At 41.8% G+C, this 16206-nt stretch overlaps 1 protein-coding gene across 1 annotated transcript in view; it reads right to left on the bottom strand.

Annotated features, from left to right (window-relative positions):
- Positions 1-6213: 6213 nt before the first annotated feature.
- The window catches only part of LOC126188826 (uncharacterized), a 45025-nt gene continuing 35032 nt past the window's right edge, over positions 6214-16206 (bottom strand). The window contains exons 4-5 of the mRNA XM_049930439.1: positions 14601-14776; positions 6214-6579 (exon numbers count right to left, since the gene is read on the bottom strand). Of these exons, the coding sequence (XP_049786396.1) occupies positions 6472-6579; positions 14601-14776 (284 nt within the window). The 3' untranslated portion in view covers positions 6214-6471. The remainder of the gene's footprint in view (positions 6580-14600; positions 14777-16206) is intronic.

The following is a 16206-nucleotide window of genomic DNA, read 5'->3' as shown; positions in this document are numbered from 1 at the left end:
CATCCTCAACTTTCGCCAGAATTCCTTCTTCCTTTGCTTCTCTCTACAATTCCCTAAAGGTATGTTCAATCCCCATACATTTCTAATCTTACACACATTCAGAGACAATCCAAGCCTCCACCAATGATTTTTTAACAGGACGTTGGGTTCTCTTGAGAACAGCACTACAGACTGCAGAGGCTGGCCTGTGATTCACGCCTTACTCCCTCGCAGACGGAGTGTAGGAACAGCAAGAGTACCATGTTATTCCTAGCTGCTTGTGCTGGTATGCCATATGAGAGAAAGGAATGTCTCATCACTTCACCTCTCTCCTTCTAAAAATATTTGTGCACAATAAGATGTAACCGAATACTACGTGTCAACGTCCTTGCCACAGGGTTCCCATAAGATCACCGTAATTAAGCGCTTTCAGGCTTGGTTAGCAACTGGATGGATTAATGTCCGCGTCTGTTGAGTGCTGTTGGCGAGTGGCATGCACTCAGTCCTTGTCAGGCAATTGAGAAGCTAGTTGAGTGAGGAGTAGTGTCTCTGACCACAAAGACTGACGACGGCCATGAGAGTGGTGTACTGACCACATGCGCCTTCATATCTGCCGGCCGGAGTGCCCGAGCGGTTCTAGGCGCTACAGTCTGGAACCGCGCGACCGCTACGGTCGCAGGTTCGAATCCTGCCTCAGGCATAGATGTGTGTGATTTCCTTAGGTTAGTTAGGTTTAAGGAGTTCTAAGTTCTAGGGGACTGATGACCTCAGAGCCATTTGAACCTTCATATCTGCATCTAGTGACGCGTGTTGGCTGAGGATGACTCGACAGTCTGTCGGGGCAATTGGGCCATCTGAGGCCTGTTCGGACGGAGAGTGCCACACAATATGAACCCCTTCACCTACCAAGGAACGAACCCGCAAAACAGAACAACACAGAACTCAATGGTTCAAAACCAACAAGACAAAATATAGTCAACAATCAGCAAAAAACTAAACACGTGGTCTTCATGCGTACAGTATTATACGTGAACTCATCATTTTTTAATCAACCGACTCCATGGTGTTCTTAGATTTTTCATTCTGTATCAGTTGTGGGGTTGGAATCTGTAACAAAGCATCTACTGCTCCACTGAAGAGCTTGACTCAGTTTATACGAATAACAGACGCCTTAGTTGGTAGCTGCACCTTCACATTTACTGGTGATTGTCACGTTCTCTTAACCGTTTCGTGAACTTTTTCACTGACTGTTCATTAGCATAACCTCAAAAGATGGGACCTTTCTTCTGTATACCACCTTCTATGGTGAGTGATTGTACTAGCAAGTACTATACGCTGATATGACACGTTGTAAATGCGTATCACAATCAACATGCAGGCTAATGATACAATGACTCAGACATTTTCGAAATTGTGCAATGAGTCCTCTGAGTATGTCTATTTGCTTGTGGGAGGAAAGGACTAGTGTGAAGTTTTTGGTTTAGAAGCAAGTGACACAAGTGCTTAAAGAGGTCCAAAATGGAAGTTGTACCCTTATCTTTCATTTAAGTATCAGGAATGCCAAATCTTTGTGTCCCATTGTTAACCGTCACATTCGTGACTGAGCTCGCTCGCTGGTCTGGAATTGCTGTCGTTGCTAAGAACTGGGAAAAGTGATCTACTATTGTCATAGTAAACTTACTTCCAGCTGCTGCCCTATGAAGTGGGCCAAGAATATCAAAATCCTACCTTTCAGAGGGGTCTGTCACCTCTGACCACTTAAATAAGGACATACCCTGGTCACTAAGATCTGCTCTTTGTGCACATGGCACACAGTCTTTGGAATAGTGTTCAAAATCTTGCTGTCTATCCCCCATGACCTGCCAACAGGTGGTCTTACGGCTTTCAAAATACTTCGTTTCTGAACGATGTGTGGATCATCAAGCACGGTCTGCTCTTCGTGCTCCTGCACAGCAAGCCATCGTGTATCACAAACAGCGGCCATAACCTAAAAACCTGACAGTCTAACCAGCTTCTTGTGCCTCATCACACAGTTTTCCTGCTTAGTGTTTCTAGGTTAGTCTGCTCCTTACCTGGTATATGCACCACAACCTAATTAAACTCGCTTAGCTTCAATTCCCACAATGCTGATATGCTGAAAGGGTCATTCAATCCCAATATACACTTAAGGGAAGCATGCTCAGTAACTACCTTAAATGTTTGTCCACATAAATAACAGTAAAAGTAGGTAATACCATAAATAACAGCTACATTTCCTTTTTTGTTGTTGAATAGTTACATTCTGCCATGTTGAATTGTCTCGATGCATAGGACACAGGATATTCCCTGTTATTCACGATTTGGCTCAAAACGCAACCAACTGCCGTATGATAGGATGAACTCTTGTTCAAAGTTAGGATGCTTCAGTTTCTCAAATATGGCTTCACACTCTGCTCAACAATTCGAATTTCACTCCTTTTTATCACATGCATGATTCAAGGGTTTGGCAGTTTTTACAAGATCCCTCACAAACTTACTATAAAATTAAAGGGGCTTGAAAAGCCTGTAAATTCTTACGTAGTCTGGGGCAGCGGAAAATCACCAACTACTGATATTAGCATTGGATAAGTTTTTATTTTTTCCTGTGTAACTACATGCCACAGATAATTTACTTCTGTTAGAGGGAAATTGGACGTATTGGCACTGAGTAGAGGATGTGCTGAGTGTAGTCACTTAAAAATTTCTGCCAATAGTTTCACGTATTCGTCCATATCCTTTGAAAATACAATAATGTTATCGAGATAAACTACGCATTTTTTAAGGTTTCAGTCCCAAAGCATTCCATCCAAACGTCTGTGAAATGTCGCTGCTGCATTTCTCAGTCCAATCAGCAGCCTGTGGTACCGTGTTGTGGAAACGGCTCTCTTAGGGACAGTCTACTGGAACTACCTGCACTTCGAGCTGGTGGTAACCACTCTTCAAATCCATAGTCGAGAAATGTCTGTACTGAGCCATATTGTCGAGTTTTTCCGCAATGTTTGGCATGGGATATGCATGAGTCACAGATTTTGTCTTGAACGTTTTGTGCTCTGCTACTTGTAGAAATTATAAATATGTGATCTTATTAACAAAATGTTTGGCAACTGGGATACGGTAGAGAACATTAAAATAAGCTACCTCTGATGATGGGCAATGCCCGAAACTAATCTTATGAAATAAAATACTACTCAAAAACAGCTTTTGTTGAGAAATTAATTAATAATTTGACATAATGATAATATTTTTGTTTAGGTAGCAATAATTAAGTCGGGTGATGCTGAGGGAATTAGAGTAGGAAATGAGACACTTAATGTAGTAAAGGAGTTTTGCTATTAAGGGAGTAAAATAACCGATGATGGTCGAAGTAGAGAGGATATAAAATGTAGACTGGCAATGGCAAGGAAAGCGTTTCTCAAGAAGAGGAATTTGTTAACATCGAGTATAGATTTAAGTGTCAGGAAGTCGTTTCTGAAAGTATTTGTATGGAGTGTTGCCATTTATGGAAGTGAAACATGGACGATAACTAGTTTGGACAAGAAGAGAATAGAAGCTTTCGAAATGTGGTGCTACAGAAGAATGCTAAGGTGGGTAGATCACGTAACTAATGAGGAGGTATTGAATAGGATTGGGGAGAAGAGAAGTTTGTGGCACAACTTGACTAGAAGAAGGGGTCGGTTGGTAGGACATGTGCTGAGGCATCACGGGATCACAAATTTATCATTGGAGGGCAGTGTGGAGGGTAAAAATCGTAGAGGGAGACCAAGAGATGAATACACTAAGCAGATTCAGAAGGATGTAGGTTGCAGTAGATACTGGGAGATGAAGAAGCTTGCACAGGATAGAGTAGCATGGAGAGCTGCATCAAACCAGTCTCTGGACAGAAGACCACAACAACAGCAATAATCGCGACAGTATCTGTATTTCCTGGTACCAACAGATAACTTTCACTCTGCAGGGTCTGTCACTCTCCTCAGCTCAGTGATCCCATCAGCCAACTGCTGCTCACTGAATTCCTCTATCAAATGTTTTAATGCTTTGAGACCCTGTGTGTCCTTCCTGTTGGTATCCTAGGCTGTTTTATAGGTGTCGCTGATAAGGCACCCACTGAATCGAACAAATCTGTGAATCTAAGTAAGCAAACAACAATCCGTCTCTACACACGCCCTTGTAGCGTACCATTTTATTGGGAATGACGCTTGGTGGTTAGAACACTCCCATTAGCGTTTAACGAATCTTTTTATCGAGATTATCCTGCTTTCTGCCTTTGCAATCACGGGCCTTATGCAAATCTCGCCACATCAAAAGCACTGTGGCTAGCGACATTGTTCCTTCAAGTGGTCTACTTCTCTAAATCTACAGCAACTGACATCTAAGGAGAAAATACCAAGATCACCGCGTATCTGAGCCGCTACACATATCCCCCCCCCCCCCCCAACTGTGTGGCAGTCCTAATAACTGAGGAGAAAATCGCTAAGACTTTCTATCCTCACTCTTCGTGACATATCCGCTGACATATCCCTTGCGAATACGTCAACGACCCTACTTTCTGCCAACTGCAAAAGGATTTTATTCACCTCTGCATTATGCATCAATTCTAAAATCTGCAAGTTCACCTTACGAACTCTGTCAAAGAATATCTCTACGTACTATTCTGCTGTGCAACATAATTATTGTTCTCCTATTCTGTTAGTATAAATGTGTGCACTGAATTCAGAGACTTCCGTTTCAAATTTATTCTCCTGTATGAATATGCTACAAATTAATATATTATGAAATAATAATGCTTTTTCAAACTTTGGGTGGCGAAAGAAAACTTCCCTGAGCGTTTCAAAACCTACTATGTAAATAGGCAATATTATTGCTATTCTTGGATGTAATTGTGTTTTCATTTATTCTTGCATTTTTGGAATAGTTTCGAAGTTTTCATACCTTGACATACATGAAGCTCATTTTGTTTGCAGTGTCTTGTCTAGCGTAACCGTCTTACTGAGACGTCATCCAGAGCATAACTCTATAAATAACGGAATAAAGGAGGTCCGATTTCTTTCAAGAACAGCATTTTCTTAATCCCCAAACATGTTTCACCACGGTTGCAGCATCTCCAGTGTTGTTTTTTTGTTTATTTTTTCCAAAATATACAGGTACATGGAATACGTGTGTATTTTACCTTTTTTTGACCTGACGTAAGCGGTTTGGCTGTCAAAAATATAAGCATCAAGTCTATGTTAATACGAGCAACATTTCATCTGCAACAGTTCCATCTAGAGCGACGCCTGAATTGAATTTTCCTTTCGAATACAACCTTTAAACTATATACTTCCGTAAACCCGTAGCGTGTGTCCCTTTTTGACCTTCACCATTGCTGTAGATGACCTGTCCTGAGATGTACTTAGTTTTTATTTGGCTGCTAAATGTGTTGTTGTTATTGTTTTTATGTTTAAAGTGACCTAGTGCCTTAGGTAAAATTAGGTTGTGTTGCTGATTTATAACACGGTTTCTTACGTTTTCTCGTGCTCATTAGCTAATTGAAGGGCTTATTTCAATAGTGGTACAAGTCCATTGCCTCCCCTTTTCTGTCTATAATGCTTGTGAAATTAATGAGCCAAACAAACAGAAAGAAAGGTTGATCTCTCACAAGAAGCCATATGCTTGAATATTTCTGGTATCTCAACTGCAGATTTTTCAGTGCTCATTTAACTTTAGGACTCTGTATCTCAAAATGAACAAAAATAGACGTGTACCACTATTCAATTAAGCCCTTCAATTGTGGGTGTTGCTGTGGCTTGCATGCTCTTTTCCCTGCAATATATGTGTCAGATGCGTTGTTGTCAGTCGTTAATTTCATTATTTTATCTTCGATTGACGCCCGCTAAATCTGAATTTGTGAAGACATATTCCCAATTTCTCTGTGTGACAGAAAGAGAGAGAGAGAGAGAGTAGGCAAGTGTATTGTGTGTGGTTTGATAGTTGACTTGGAGTGTTGAAAAATGTTCAGTTTAATTCGTTATTTTCTGCGAGCAAGAAATAGAGCTCAAAATTCTCTTATAATAAATTTCATAAAAACTGTAGATAGCGATGATTTTCATATAACTAGTAGCGATATGTTTTCTCTCATTGATCATAATCGCTTCCATCTTCCACGTTTCAACGATGTAGAGTGTGTTCCGTTTGTAATTGCAGAGGCTTAGTAGGGGCAATAAATCCATGTCTTGTTCCTTTACTTCATTGATTTCATTTGAGTTTTGAACCTGCAAGAGTTGTTCACATTCGTTATAGAAGACTGCTGATTTCGTATTAACTACTTCATCGTTTCCAGTATCAATTTCAGCACTTGTACGTACACACACACACACACACACACACACACACAGGAAAAAAACTCTGTCTCACTTGTGAAACACGTTGTTCATTCTATATTGACATGTCATGCACTGGAACGCACTTTGCAGTATCTTTTATTCAGGATGTACAGTATCAACACCCGATGCTCTTCTCGTTGTCCTTGAAGTAGACGTGCAAGGAGATGACTCCCACTTTGTCGACCCAGTCCACCAGGCAGTCAGGAGAGTGTGGGACAGTCGGCTGCAACAAAGCATTGTACTAGAGGGCACATAAAAAAATGTGGATTCTGATGCAGTCTGCATGAAAGCATGACTATTCCATTATAGAACTAACATTTTTTCCATTATTTCATTTCATTCAGTCTGACCGCTGACGTGCAGAGGATAATATGTTATTAAAGAAGACTTCGTTTGCTCTTTCACACGGCAGATTGTATATACTTCAGCTCAAGTGTCGACCCTAATCTGAACCTGGGTTCGAGGTTGGGGTCCAGATGAAGGCGTGAGAGAATGTTGAGCCCCCTACGGCTGGGAAGGGCCCCACACCGCGAGTATCTGTTGTTCACTAGCTCTCGTCCAAGTCTGTGACGACATATTAATAGTTTTGTCACAATGAGTGATGGTAAGTACGCTACTGCATGTGTAATATTATCAGCTGCCGTCACGTCTCCGCCTGTTAGGGTGAGCATAGCCTGTGATGTGCTCCCCATTCCGTCCCCTCCAGAGCTGTCAGCGTGCACAGTGCCACTGCCACTGCCGAGCAATGCCTACAGAGGGGCACTGGCAGGAGCGCGCACCTGCACGTCGTGCTACTCGAGTAACTTTACACTGCACAATATGTGCACTATGTAACAAATAGTGTGGAAGTATGGATCAAACACACTGAAGACTGTATAAGCATCGTATTCACTATTTCGATTGACTTAACGTAGCACACATCAATCGATAATAGCATTTTCTCAAATATGGTGAAGTCAAAGAGTAAAGAGGTTTTTCAAAGAGTAAATATTTCTCCCTAATTCACGTAATGCTCTTCAAATCAATTAGTATCTCGTACTACACACTTTCCAAAATAGCCTTTATTCTTCCTTGGGTTCAATCTATCTCCATACCAAATTTTATCGAAATAGGTTCAGGCGATTTGTCATGAAAGCGCAACAGAGTTACTTTCCTATTTATAGTATTAGTACGGATAAATCCTTCAGGTAGGATACTTTGTTTTCGGTCATCTAATTTTGGTTAAAGAAAGCCTGTACGGTGCCCCTAGCTATGCTCAAGTTACCTGTGAAATTTCCATGATAGAAGATGGCGATTTCAAACAAACAAGACTGGTGGCTGAAAATGACTTACAAGTTCGTGGCGCACTCCATCCGTAATGCTGGAATTCAATGTGATGTTGGCCCTCCCTTAGCCCTGCTTAGGTGCTGGAAGGTTTCTTGGGGAGTCCTCTGCTGAGGAGAGGTCGGTGAGGCCTGGCACGAAGCCGGCGTTCCAAAACATCTCAAAGGTGTTCTGTAGGATTCAGGTCATGAATCTGTGGTTCCAAATGGTTCAAATGGCTCTGAGCACTATGGGACTTAACGTCTTTGGTCATCAGTCCCCTAGAACTTAGAACTACTTAAAACTAACTACCTAGGGACATCACACACATCCATGCCCGAGGCAGGATTCGAACCTGCGACCATAGCGGTCACGCGGTTCCAGACTGAAGCGCCTAGAACCGCACGGGCACACCGGCCGGCTCAGGAATCTGTGTAAGCCAGTCCATTACAGGGATGTTATTGTCGTGTAACCATTCCGCCTGAGGTAGTGCATTATGAACAGGTGCTCGAGCGTGTTGAAAGATGCGATCGCCATCACCGAACTACTCTTCAACAGTGGGAAGCAAGAAGGTGCTTAAAACATCAATGTAGGCCTGTGCTGTGACAGTGCCACGCAAAACAATAAGAGGTGCAAGGCCCTTCCATGAAAAACACGACCACACCATAACACCACCGCCTCCGATTTTTACTGTTGATACTACACACGCTGGCAGATGACGTTCACCGGGCATTCGCCGTACCCACATCCTACCATCCGATTGCCACGTTGTGTACCGTGTTTCGTCACTCCACACAACGTGTTTCCACTGTTTAATCGTCCATTGTTTACGCTCCTTACACTAATCGATGCGTCGTGATGCGTGGCGTATGGGAAGCCGCTCGACCATCAAATCCGTTTTCTCACCTCACGCCTAACTGACATAGTACTTGCAGTGGATCCCATAGCAGTGTGGAATTTCTCTGTGATGGTCTGGATAGATGTCTGCCTATTACACATTACGACCCTCTTCAACTGTCGACGGTCTCTGTCAGTCAACATACGAGGGCGGTCTGTACGCTTTTGTGCTGTACATGTCCGTTCACGTTTCCACTTCACTATCACATCGGAAACAGTGGGCCTAGGGATGTTTAGGAGTGTGGAAACCTCTCGTACAGGCGTATGACACAAGTGACACCCAATCTCCTGACCACGTACGAAGTCCGTGAGTTCCGCGGAGCGCCCCATTCTGCTCTCTCACGACGTCTAATGACTACTGAGGTCGCTAATATGGAGTACTGGCAGCAGACGGCAGCACAATGCACCTAATATATATGTTATGGGCGTGTACGGGTACTTTTCATCACATAGTGTATTTATTATTACTCGCAGTACAATTATTAACAAAACCCTTTAAATGCTACAGGTACAGTATATTTTTTTAACCTACCTTATTTTCCATGCCACAGTAACTTAAAAACTTACCTGGGTAAATCGGATTACTAGGAAAGAGGTGTCGAACCGAATTGAGGAGAGGTAAACTGCACTGCACAAAGTGGCTGAGTGACGGGACAGATTAAAAGGACAAGTCCTGATGCATCAAAGAATATTCGGTTTGATTATGAAGGGCGGTATAAAAGACTAATGTTTGAGTCCAGAGAACACATTCAAGTGTATGTACATTGGAACAGTGATGCGCGCACGAAGAGGTTTGCGTACGGTACACTAACGGGGAGAGATGTATCAAAACTGTCTGCGGACTGAAGAGCACTGCATCAAGTGCAGGGTGCCAATTATTGAACTATATGAGAAAACAGTAGCTTAATTACAAAATACGGTGTGTGCACAATTTATTCAACATGTAAACGTCACTACAGATATTGGGATTTATATTATGACGTGTTCCATATGCCTGCTATCATTTGCGATGATGTGGCGAAGACGAATAGCGGAATTCTGCATGATCCGCTGAAGTGTCGGAATATCGGTGCTGTCGATGACGTCCCGAACGGCTATTTTCAGCTCAGCAGTTCTGTACGCCTTCTCCTTAATATAGCCCCACGAAAAGGAGTCGCATGCGTTCAGATCCGGAGAACACGACGGCCTGTCGAGGCTCGTGCCAGCGGCCTCTGGGTACACTAGAGCCAGGATGTGGTCTGCAAAGTGCTCCTCCAGGATATCAAACACTGTCCTGCTTCGATGGAGTCGAGCTCCGTCTTGCATGAACCACATCCTGTCGAAATCAGGGTCACTTTGGATGAAGGAGGTGAAATCGTCTTCCAAAACCCTCACGTACCGTTCGGTAGTCACCTCGCCATCAAGGAATATCGCACCGATTATCCCGTGACTGGACATAGTACACCACACTGTCACCCGTTGCGGGTGAAGAGACTTCTCGATCGTGGAATGCGATTCTCAGTCCCCGAAATGCGCCAATTTTCCTTATTGGCGAACCCATCCAAGTGAAAGTAGGCGTCACATCATACAAATTTCCTCCATGCCCCGCTACCAACCGTGCAGTTTCAACGTCCTAACGCAAATAGATTTTATGTCATATAGTTCAAAAATTGTCCCCTGTACATCATTGTTATCGAGTGCGAGTGAAATTTTTACCGTGAAACGATCGTTCCTAAAAGTAGAAAAGTCTCCTCTCACCTGCACTGTTTCCCTCTTGTCCTCTCTTATTGCTACCATCTCATTTATTCCTCGCCACTGGTGCTGTCGCTTCTTGCTGTTACTATTTCTCTCTTCCTCGTTGTTATTGTCAGATATTATGTCACTTATTATCACTAGCTCTCATCCACTGCCACTTTCTACATTTCTTCATTCCTTTCCCGCTAGAACTGTCTCCTTCATTCTTTTCGTAGCACTGTTCTGTAACTGTCAACTGTGTTCTACTGATACTGTGTCCCTTTCTTTCTCTCACACTGCCATTGTTTCCTTCGCTCTTTTATACACACGACCAGAGTCTACTATCGTCCAGTATCTATTTTATTTCTTCCCACTGCTGCTCTCTCTTGCTCTCTCAACTAAAAAAAGCGTGAACACATTCGTATGCTATAAGTTTTGGGAAAATTTATATAGGCGCTGAGAAAGGTATAATAGATAGTGAGAAAGATACAGTGAAGCAGCGGGTACCCACTTATCGGTCAATCTTTTAAAATAGGGGCACACTAGCCTTTTTTTAGGAGTACTTTTTCGCTCGTTCCCTTATTTCCCCTTCCGCAGGAGGGCATGTCACTCATGTGACAAAACTTTGTGGATCAGTAAGATTTTGATATACCACGATTGTGAAATTTAAATAACGCAAAGCTAATTTTGCATCTCAGAACGGATTTTATGTGCACAAATATTTTGCGTGTGTTTCTGTACTACAGGGTGGTGGGGTTCCCAGAGCCCTCCTGATGCTAACGGAGACACTTTACAGCGTATTTCTGCGTGCTACGTCACTTTATAAACTATGTTCCCGCTTCACAACGGATTTTGCGTGCGTATTTTACATATATAATTAGAGTAACTGTAAACGTCTCTATCTCGGAAGCGGATAAAGATATTAATAAAATTTTCGAGATTGTTTGTGATTGGAATTTTAGGAACATATTGTAAAAATTTCTGCCACTTGCTGTGCATAGGCGTGTTCGAATCCGCAACTCGATTCTGGTACCAAAAAGGACACACAAAATTTTTTCCGTGTTTTCTAAGGAACAGCTCATAAACAAAAGGGGCCTTCACAAGCCCCGTAAGATTAAACATAGACCACATCAAATGGAAAAAGAGCCAACTGATTTGATCCTTTTATCTAAAGAGAGATAATTGTGTAATATCATACTTTCACGCTGTACTGTAGTATGGTGACACTAAGACGATCCTCCGTTGGGTATGCAAATGGGCCCTTGCGCAATAGCTATCCAAAACGCTTCACCCTGCCTTTATATGATTAGCAGAAACCGAAGTATGAGCCCCGGAGGAATCCAGGTTTTAAGCGCGGCCTTTTGCAACATATGTGGTAGCAGAAGCTGTCGCTTGCGTACCGATATCTACTCTGGTTTGTGAAACCTGTGTAGTCGATGGCGAAACTTGCATTACATTTATTTATACAGCAACGTCATCGACTTTACGAGTATTGAAATGGATTCAAACAGTTCGAGGAGCAGCATCGAAAATTGGTCTAACGATAACATGATCTTAGTATGAAAATAGAATTCTATAGACGAAATTTACTGGTTAAGAACCGAACAGTGAAATGATAACCTTATGTAGTAGTTGAGGTTCTCAACCAAAGGGCAGCTGATGCGAAATACCAGAGGAAATAACGAGAAAATAGCATCCAACTATTTTATGATGCATATTCATAGATAATCTAAAAAACGTGTTAGTCGCTTCGTAAGAGTAGTGTATCTGCTGTGTGTAGGGAGCATTCCAAGGCGCCGAGAGTCCCTATTTTAGAGCTGCCGAAATTCAGCTGTTCCACCATTTCCTGCGATAGAATCTATAAAGGATTATTCCATCTGGTCTATTATAGGGTTGAGAGAGGACATATTTTTAAAGTAGTACTGTAAAATACGTACTTGATAGAGTAAACGCAACCATAGCAGTGAAAATTGTTCATAAAATTGTAATTAGAGAATTCCTATACTGCAAAATATTGTCACGTAGAAGAAAATGTAATTAGATGAATGACGAACACTAACTTCACTTAACGAAGGTTTATTCAGCACTTACACATACAAGAGCGCGGAGCGAACTGCCTCCGGCCAGAGCACATACCGTATAAATACAGCTACAAATGGTTCAAATGGCTCTGAGCACTACGGGACTTAACTTTTGAGGTCATCAGTCCCCTAGAACTTAGAAATAGTTAAACCTAACTAACCTATGGACATCACACACATCCATGCCCGAGGCGGGATTCGAACCTGCGACATAACGCAATGCAGTCCACGTGGATACATCGTCAAGCACAGAGACAAAAAAATAGAAAAAGATAAAAGGCTATATCGTATATAAATAGAAAAATTATACTGTCGCTCATAAAACTATTTAAAAAGTCTACTTTTAATGTAATACTGTTACCCGCGGCTGGGTTCGCTTATTTAGTTTAGTTTTTGCCCGTGCGTCGAATCATAGTTAAAAAAACTACAAAAAGTTTTATTTCTTATCAGTTTTTTATTTCAAGATCTTAACACATTTGTATAAATAAGATTATTAGTCTTGCCACCTTTTGCAAGGACGTAAGCAGGATAGATGTGAGCACGCCATGAGAGAAACACATTTTTTTCTAAATGCACACTGGTACCTTTGAGTATTTGCTGTTGGCTTTATCAATGGAATGCAAACACTTTCTCCTAATTATAGTAGCACTAACAATATTTTGGTACAGATTTGTAATTTGTAACCATGTACCGTTACACAAAATGATCGCAACAAGATTTTTCACTAACAGGACAGGAACACCAATCTTTAATTTCAGTTTATGAGAAGACACTCTTGACAGTTTCAAAGAGTTAAGAAACTCTTTCCTCCCCACTTCTTAAAAGTGCTTCCTTATATGTCATCCTGTCATTGAGGCTAGTGTATCAGAAAGGTTCACACCATCGTTTACATTAATAATAAGTGTCCATTTCCACCTAAATTCGCAGCTACAATTTTGATGGACGTAGAGAATTTTATCTGCCTTTCTTAAGATTCAGCAGGGAATTTGTAGAAATTAGCACGACAGAGTGAAAAATGATTGGACGCCAGATGAAAGACGTACATTAAGATGGAACTCCAACTGATTTCACATTAGCTGGAATAACAATCTTGCCGATCGGTTCTAGGCACTTCAGCCTGGAACCGCGCGACCGCTACGGTCGCAGGCTCGAATCCTGCCTCGGGCATGGATGTGTGTGATATCCTTACGCCAGTTAGGTTTAAAGTAATTCTAAGTTTTAGGGGACTGATGACCTCAGATGTTAAGTCCCATAGTGCTCAGAGCCATTTGAACCATTTGGATAACAATCTTCGAGGACACATCTAAGAGAGTAAATCATAATGCAGCATCAGAATCTACGAAACGCTGAAAGACCCCTAGAAATTTAAACTTTTGAAGACAAAATAAATGATAAATCCGCTGAAAGAAGTTGTAATCCCACGAAAGAAACAATGAGTTCATCATTTTAAAGGTCGATGGCATACGTATGGACAAGACGAAATAACTAATAAGCGATGAAAGTAATAAGTTGTGTGACATAATTCAGCCACAGGAAGTTCAATCAACTGTATCACAAACGTAATGAAATATCTTCGAAGTATTTAATTATTCGCTGTGATCCCATCAGTCGATGAAATTCAACTGATTTGTACACGTAATAAATTGTAGTGGGTTTAGGACAGACGTCAGGCAACTGAAGACTACAACCGATTCGAAAAATCTCCGAAAATGATAAGCATCTAGCAGAGATAGGTATTTCCTTTCGTAATGTGGCAAGTCGCTGATATTAAAAACAAATTCGTCTACCTTTTATACTTCGAATTTTAGTTGCAATGCATATTCCTCACGATAAATTTCGCAATTTTATTGATGTTTCAAGTTTATCGTTTATTTTGCCATCTCAGTTGCAAACTAAATTTATGTTCTTCATAGTGTTTATCAAAATAAACAACACACTACTAACAGTAATTTAATTCATTCTTAAAAACGTACGATATCCCAAATTTTAATACATGAATAAATAACTCAATGGACAAATAAATTAATGAAAACTGGAACAGTGTGCACAAATACGAACCACAACCTACGGACTACGAATCTTTCAGAACTGGTGAATAGAAAAAAAATGTCGTTAGCATATTTACAATGCCAATTCCAGCGGGCGAATATAGTTATGAAGGTGTGAATTAGCCGGATGCTATGGGAGTCAGATAGAGCCAGCACGTTAGTGTGTTTTTAGTGACAGTCGCACACGGGACTGCTGCACATACCTTGATGGCAGCAGTGGGGATGGCCTCGAACCAGTTCCTGCTCTTCTTGCTGGCCTTGCCGTACGTCTGAAAGCCGACGCCGTGCAGCTTCCCGGAGCGGCCGTCCACCAGCAGGAAGTAGGGGAAGAACTGCGAGCAGTCCGACGTCTCCGTCATGTTGTAGTAGTAGTGCGTGCCTGTGGACGCGAGGAAGCTTTCCTTACGTAATGCGGGAATAACAATTCATCACCTGTAATCTGCACTTACATCGTTCGAGAAACGTAAAGATCATGATTTGAATGGAATTACAGATGACAGAGGATACTGAGTACCAGTGGTGCAGAGTGAAATCATGAAGATTCAGTTTACTGGACCAGGAGTGTAAGTGAGTTTTCAATTCGATATTGGCCTAATCACCTTCAAAAAATGAGATCCCATTAAGCGTAGGCTATGAAGAATAATTTAAGAAAGTCACTCCCCATTCTAGAAGACCACGTTTCTCTGCAATAATAAATTCTAATTACTAAAATTATTACACAACTTTTCAATGAATACGGAAATATAGCCTGCAAAGTTGAAGATAATTTGCAGACAAAAAAAAAAAAAAAAACACTTTTTTTCTGGCGAGCGGTTTAGTCAGCAATTATTAGTTTCTAGGTTTCCTTACCTCAGTCAGTAGAAGCGGAACTCTTATACGATCACTTTGATATCCGTCTGTGAGTCTGTCTTTTTGTCCGACTGCTAAGACGGTATTTTCCAGGAACGGGTGAAGGAATTAAGTTCAAATTTATGTCAAAAACTATTAGAATAGAATTGGGGAGAAGAGGAGTTTGTGGCACAACTTGACTAGAAGAAGGGATCGGTTGGTAAGACATGTTCTGAGGCATCAAGGGATCACAAGTTTAGCATTGGAGGGCATCGTGGAGGGTAAAAATCGTAGAGGGAGACCAAGAGATGAATACACTAAGCAGATTCAGAAGGATGTAGGCTGCAGTAGGTATTGGGAGATGAAGAAGCTTGCACAGGATAGAGTAGCATGGAGAGCTGCATCAAACCAGTCTCAGGACTGAAGACCACAACAACAACAACTATTGTCTATGGTCCCTTGCCGGTATAAATAATGAAAACTCCTAAGCCAATGCAGTAAAAAGATACGGCCATAAATGTCACATACACGGAAGCGCCAAATAAACTGGTATAGGCATGAGTACTGAAATACAGAGAGATGTAAAACAGGCAGAATACGGCTCTGCGGACGGCAACCCGTACATATGGCAAGCTTCTGGCGCAGTTATTGGATCGGTTACTGCTGCTACAATGGTAGGTTATCAAGATTTAAGTGAGTTTCAACGTCGTGTTACAGTCGGCGCACGAGCGATGGTACGCAGCATCTCCTAGACAGGTATGAAGTGGGCATTTTCCCGTACAACCATTTCACGAGTGTACCATGAATATCAGGAATCCGGTAAAACATCAAATCTCCGACATCGCTGCGGCCGGAAAAAGATCCTGCAAGAACGGGGCCAACGACGACTAAAGAGAATCGTTCAACGTGACAGAAGAGCAAATCTTCCAGAAATTGCTTCAGATTTCAATGCTGGGCCATCAACAAGTGTCAGCGTGCGAA

Source organism: Schistocerca cancellata, chromosome 5 (genome assembly GCF_023864275.1).
Source record: "Schistocerca cancellata isolate TAMUIC-IGC-003103 chromosome 5, iqSchCanc2.1, whole genome shotgun sequence".
NCBI classification, from domain to species: Eukaryota; Metazoa; Arthropoda; class Insecta; order Orthoptera; family Acrididae; genus Schistocerca; species Schistocerca cancellata.
Note: the sequence above shows the minus strand (reverse complement) of the source record. Positions and strands in the feature narration are given on the sequence as shown.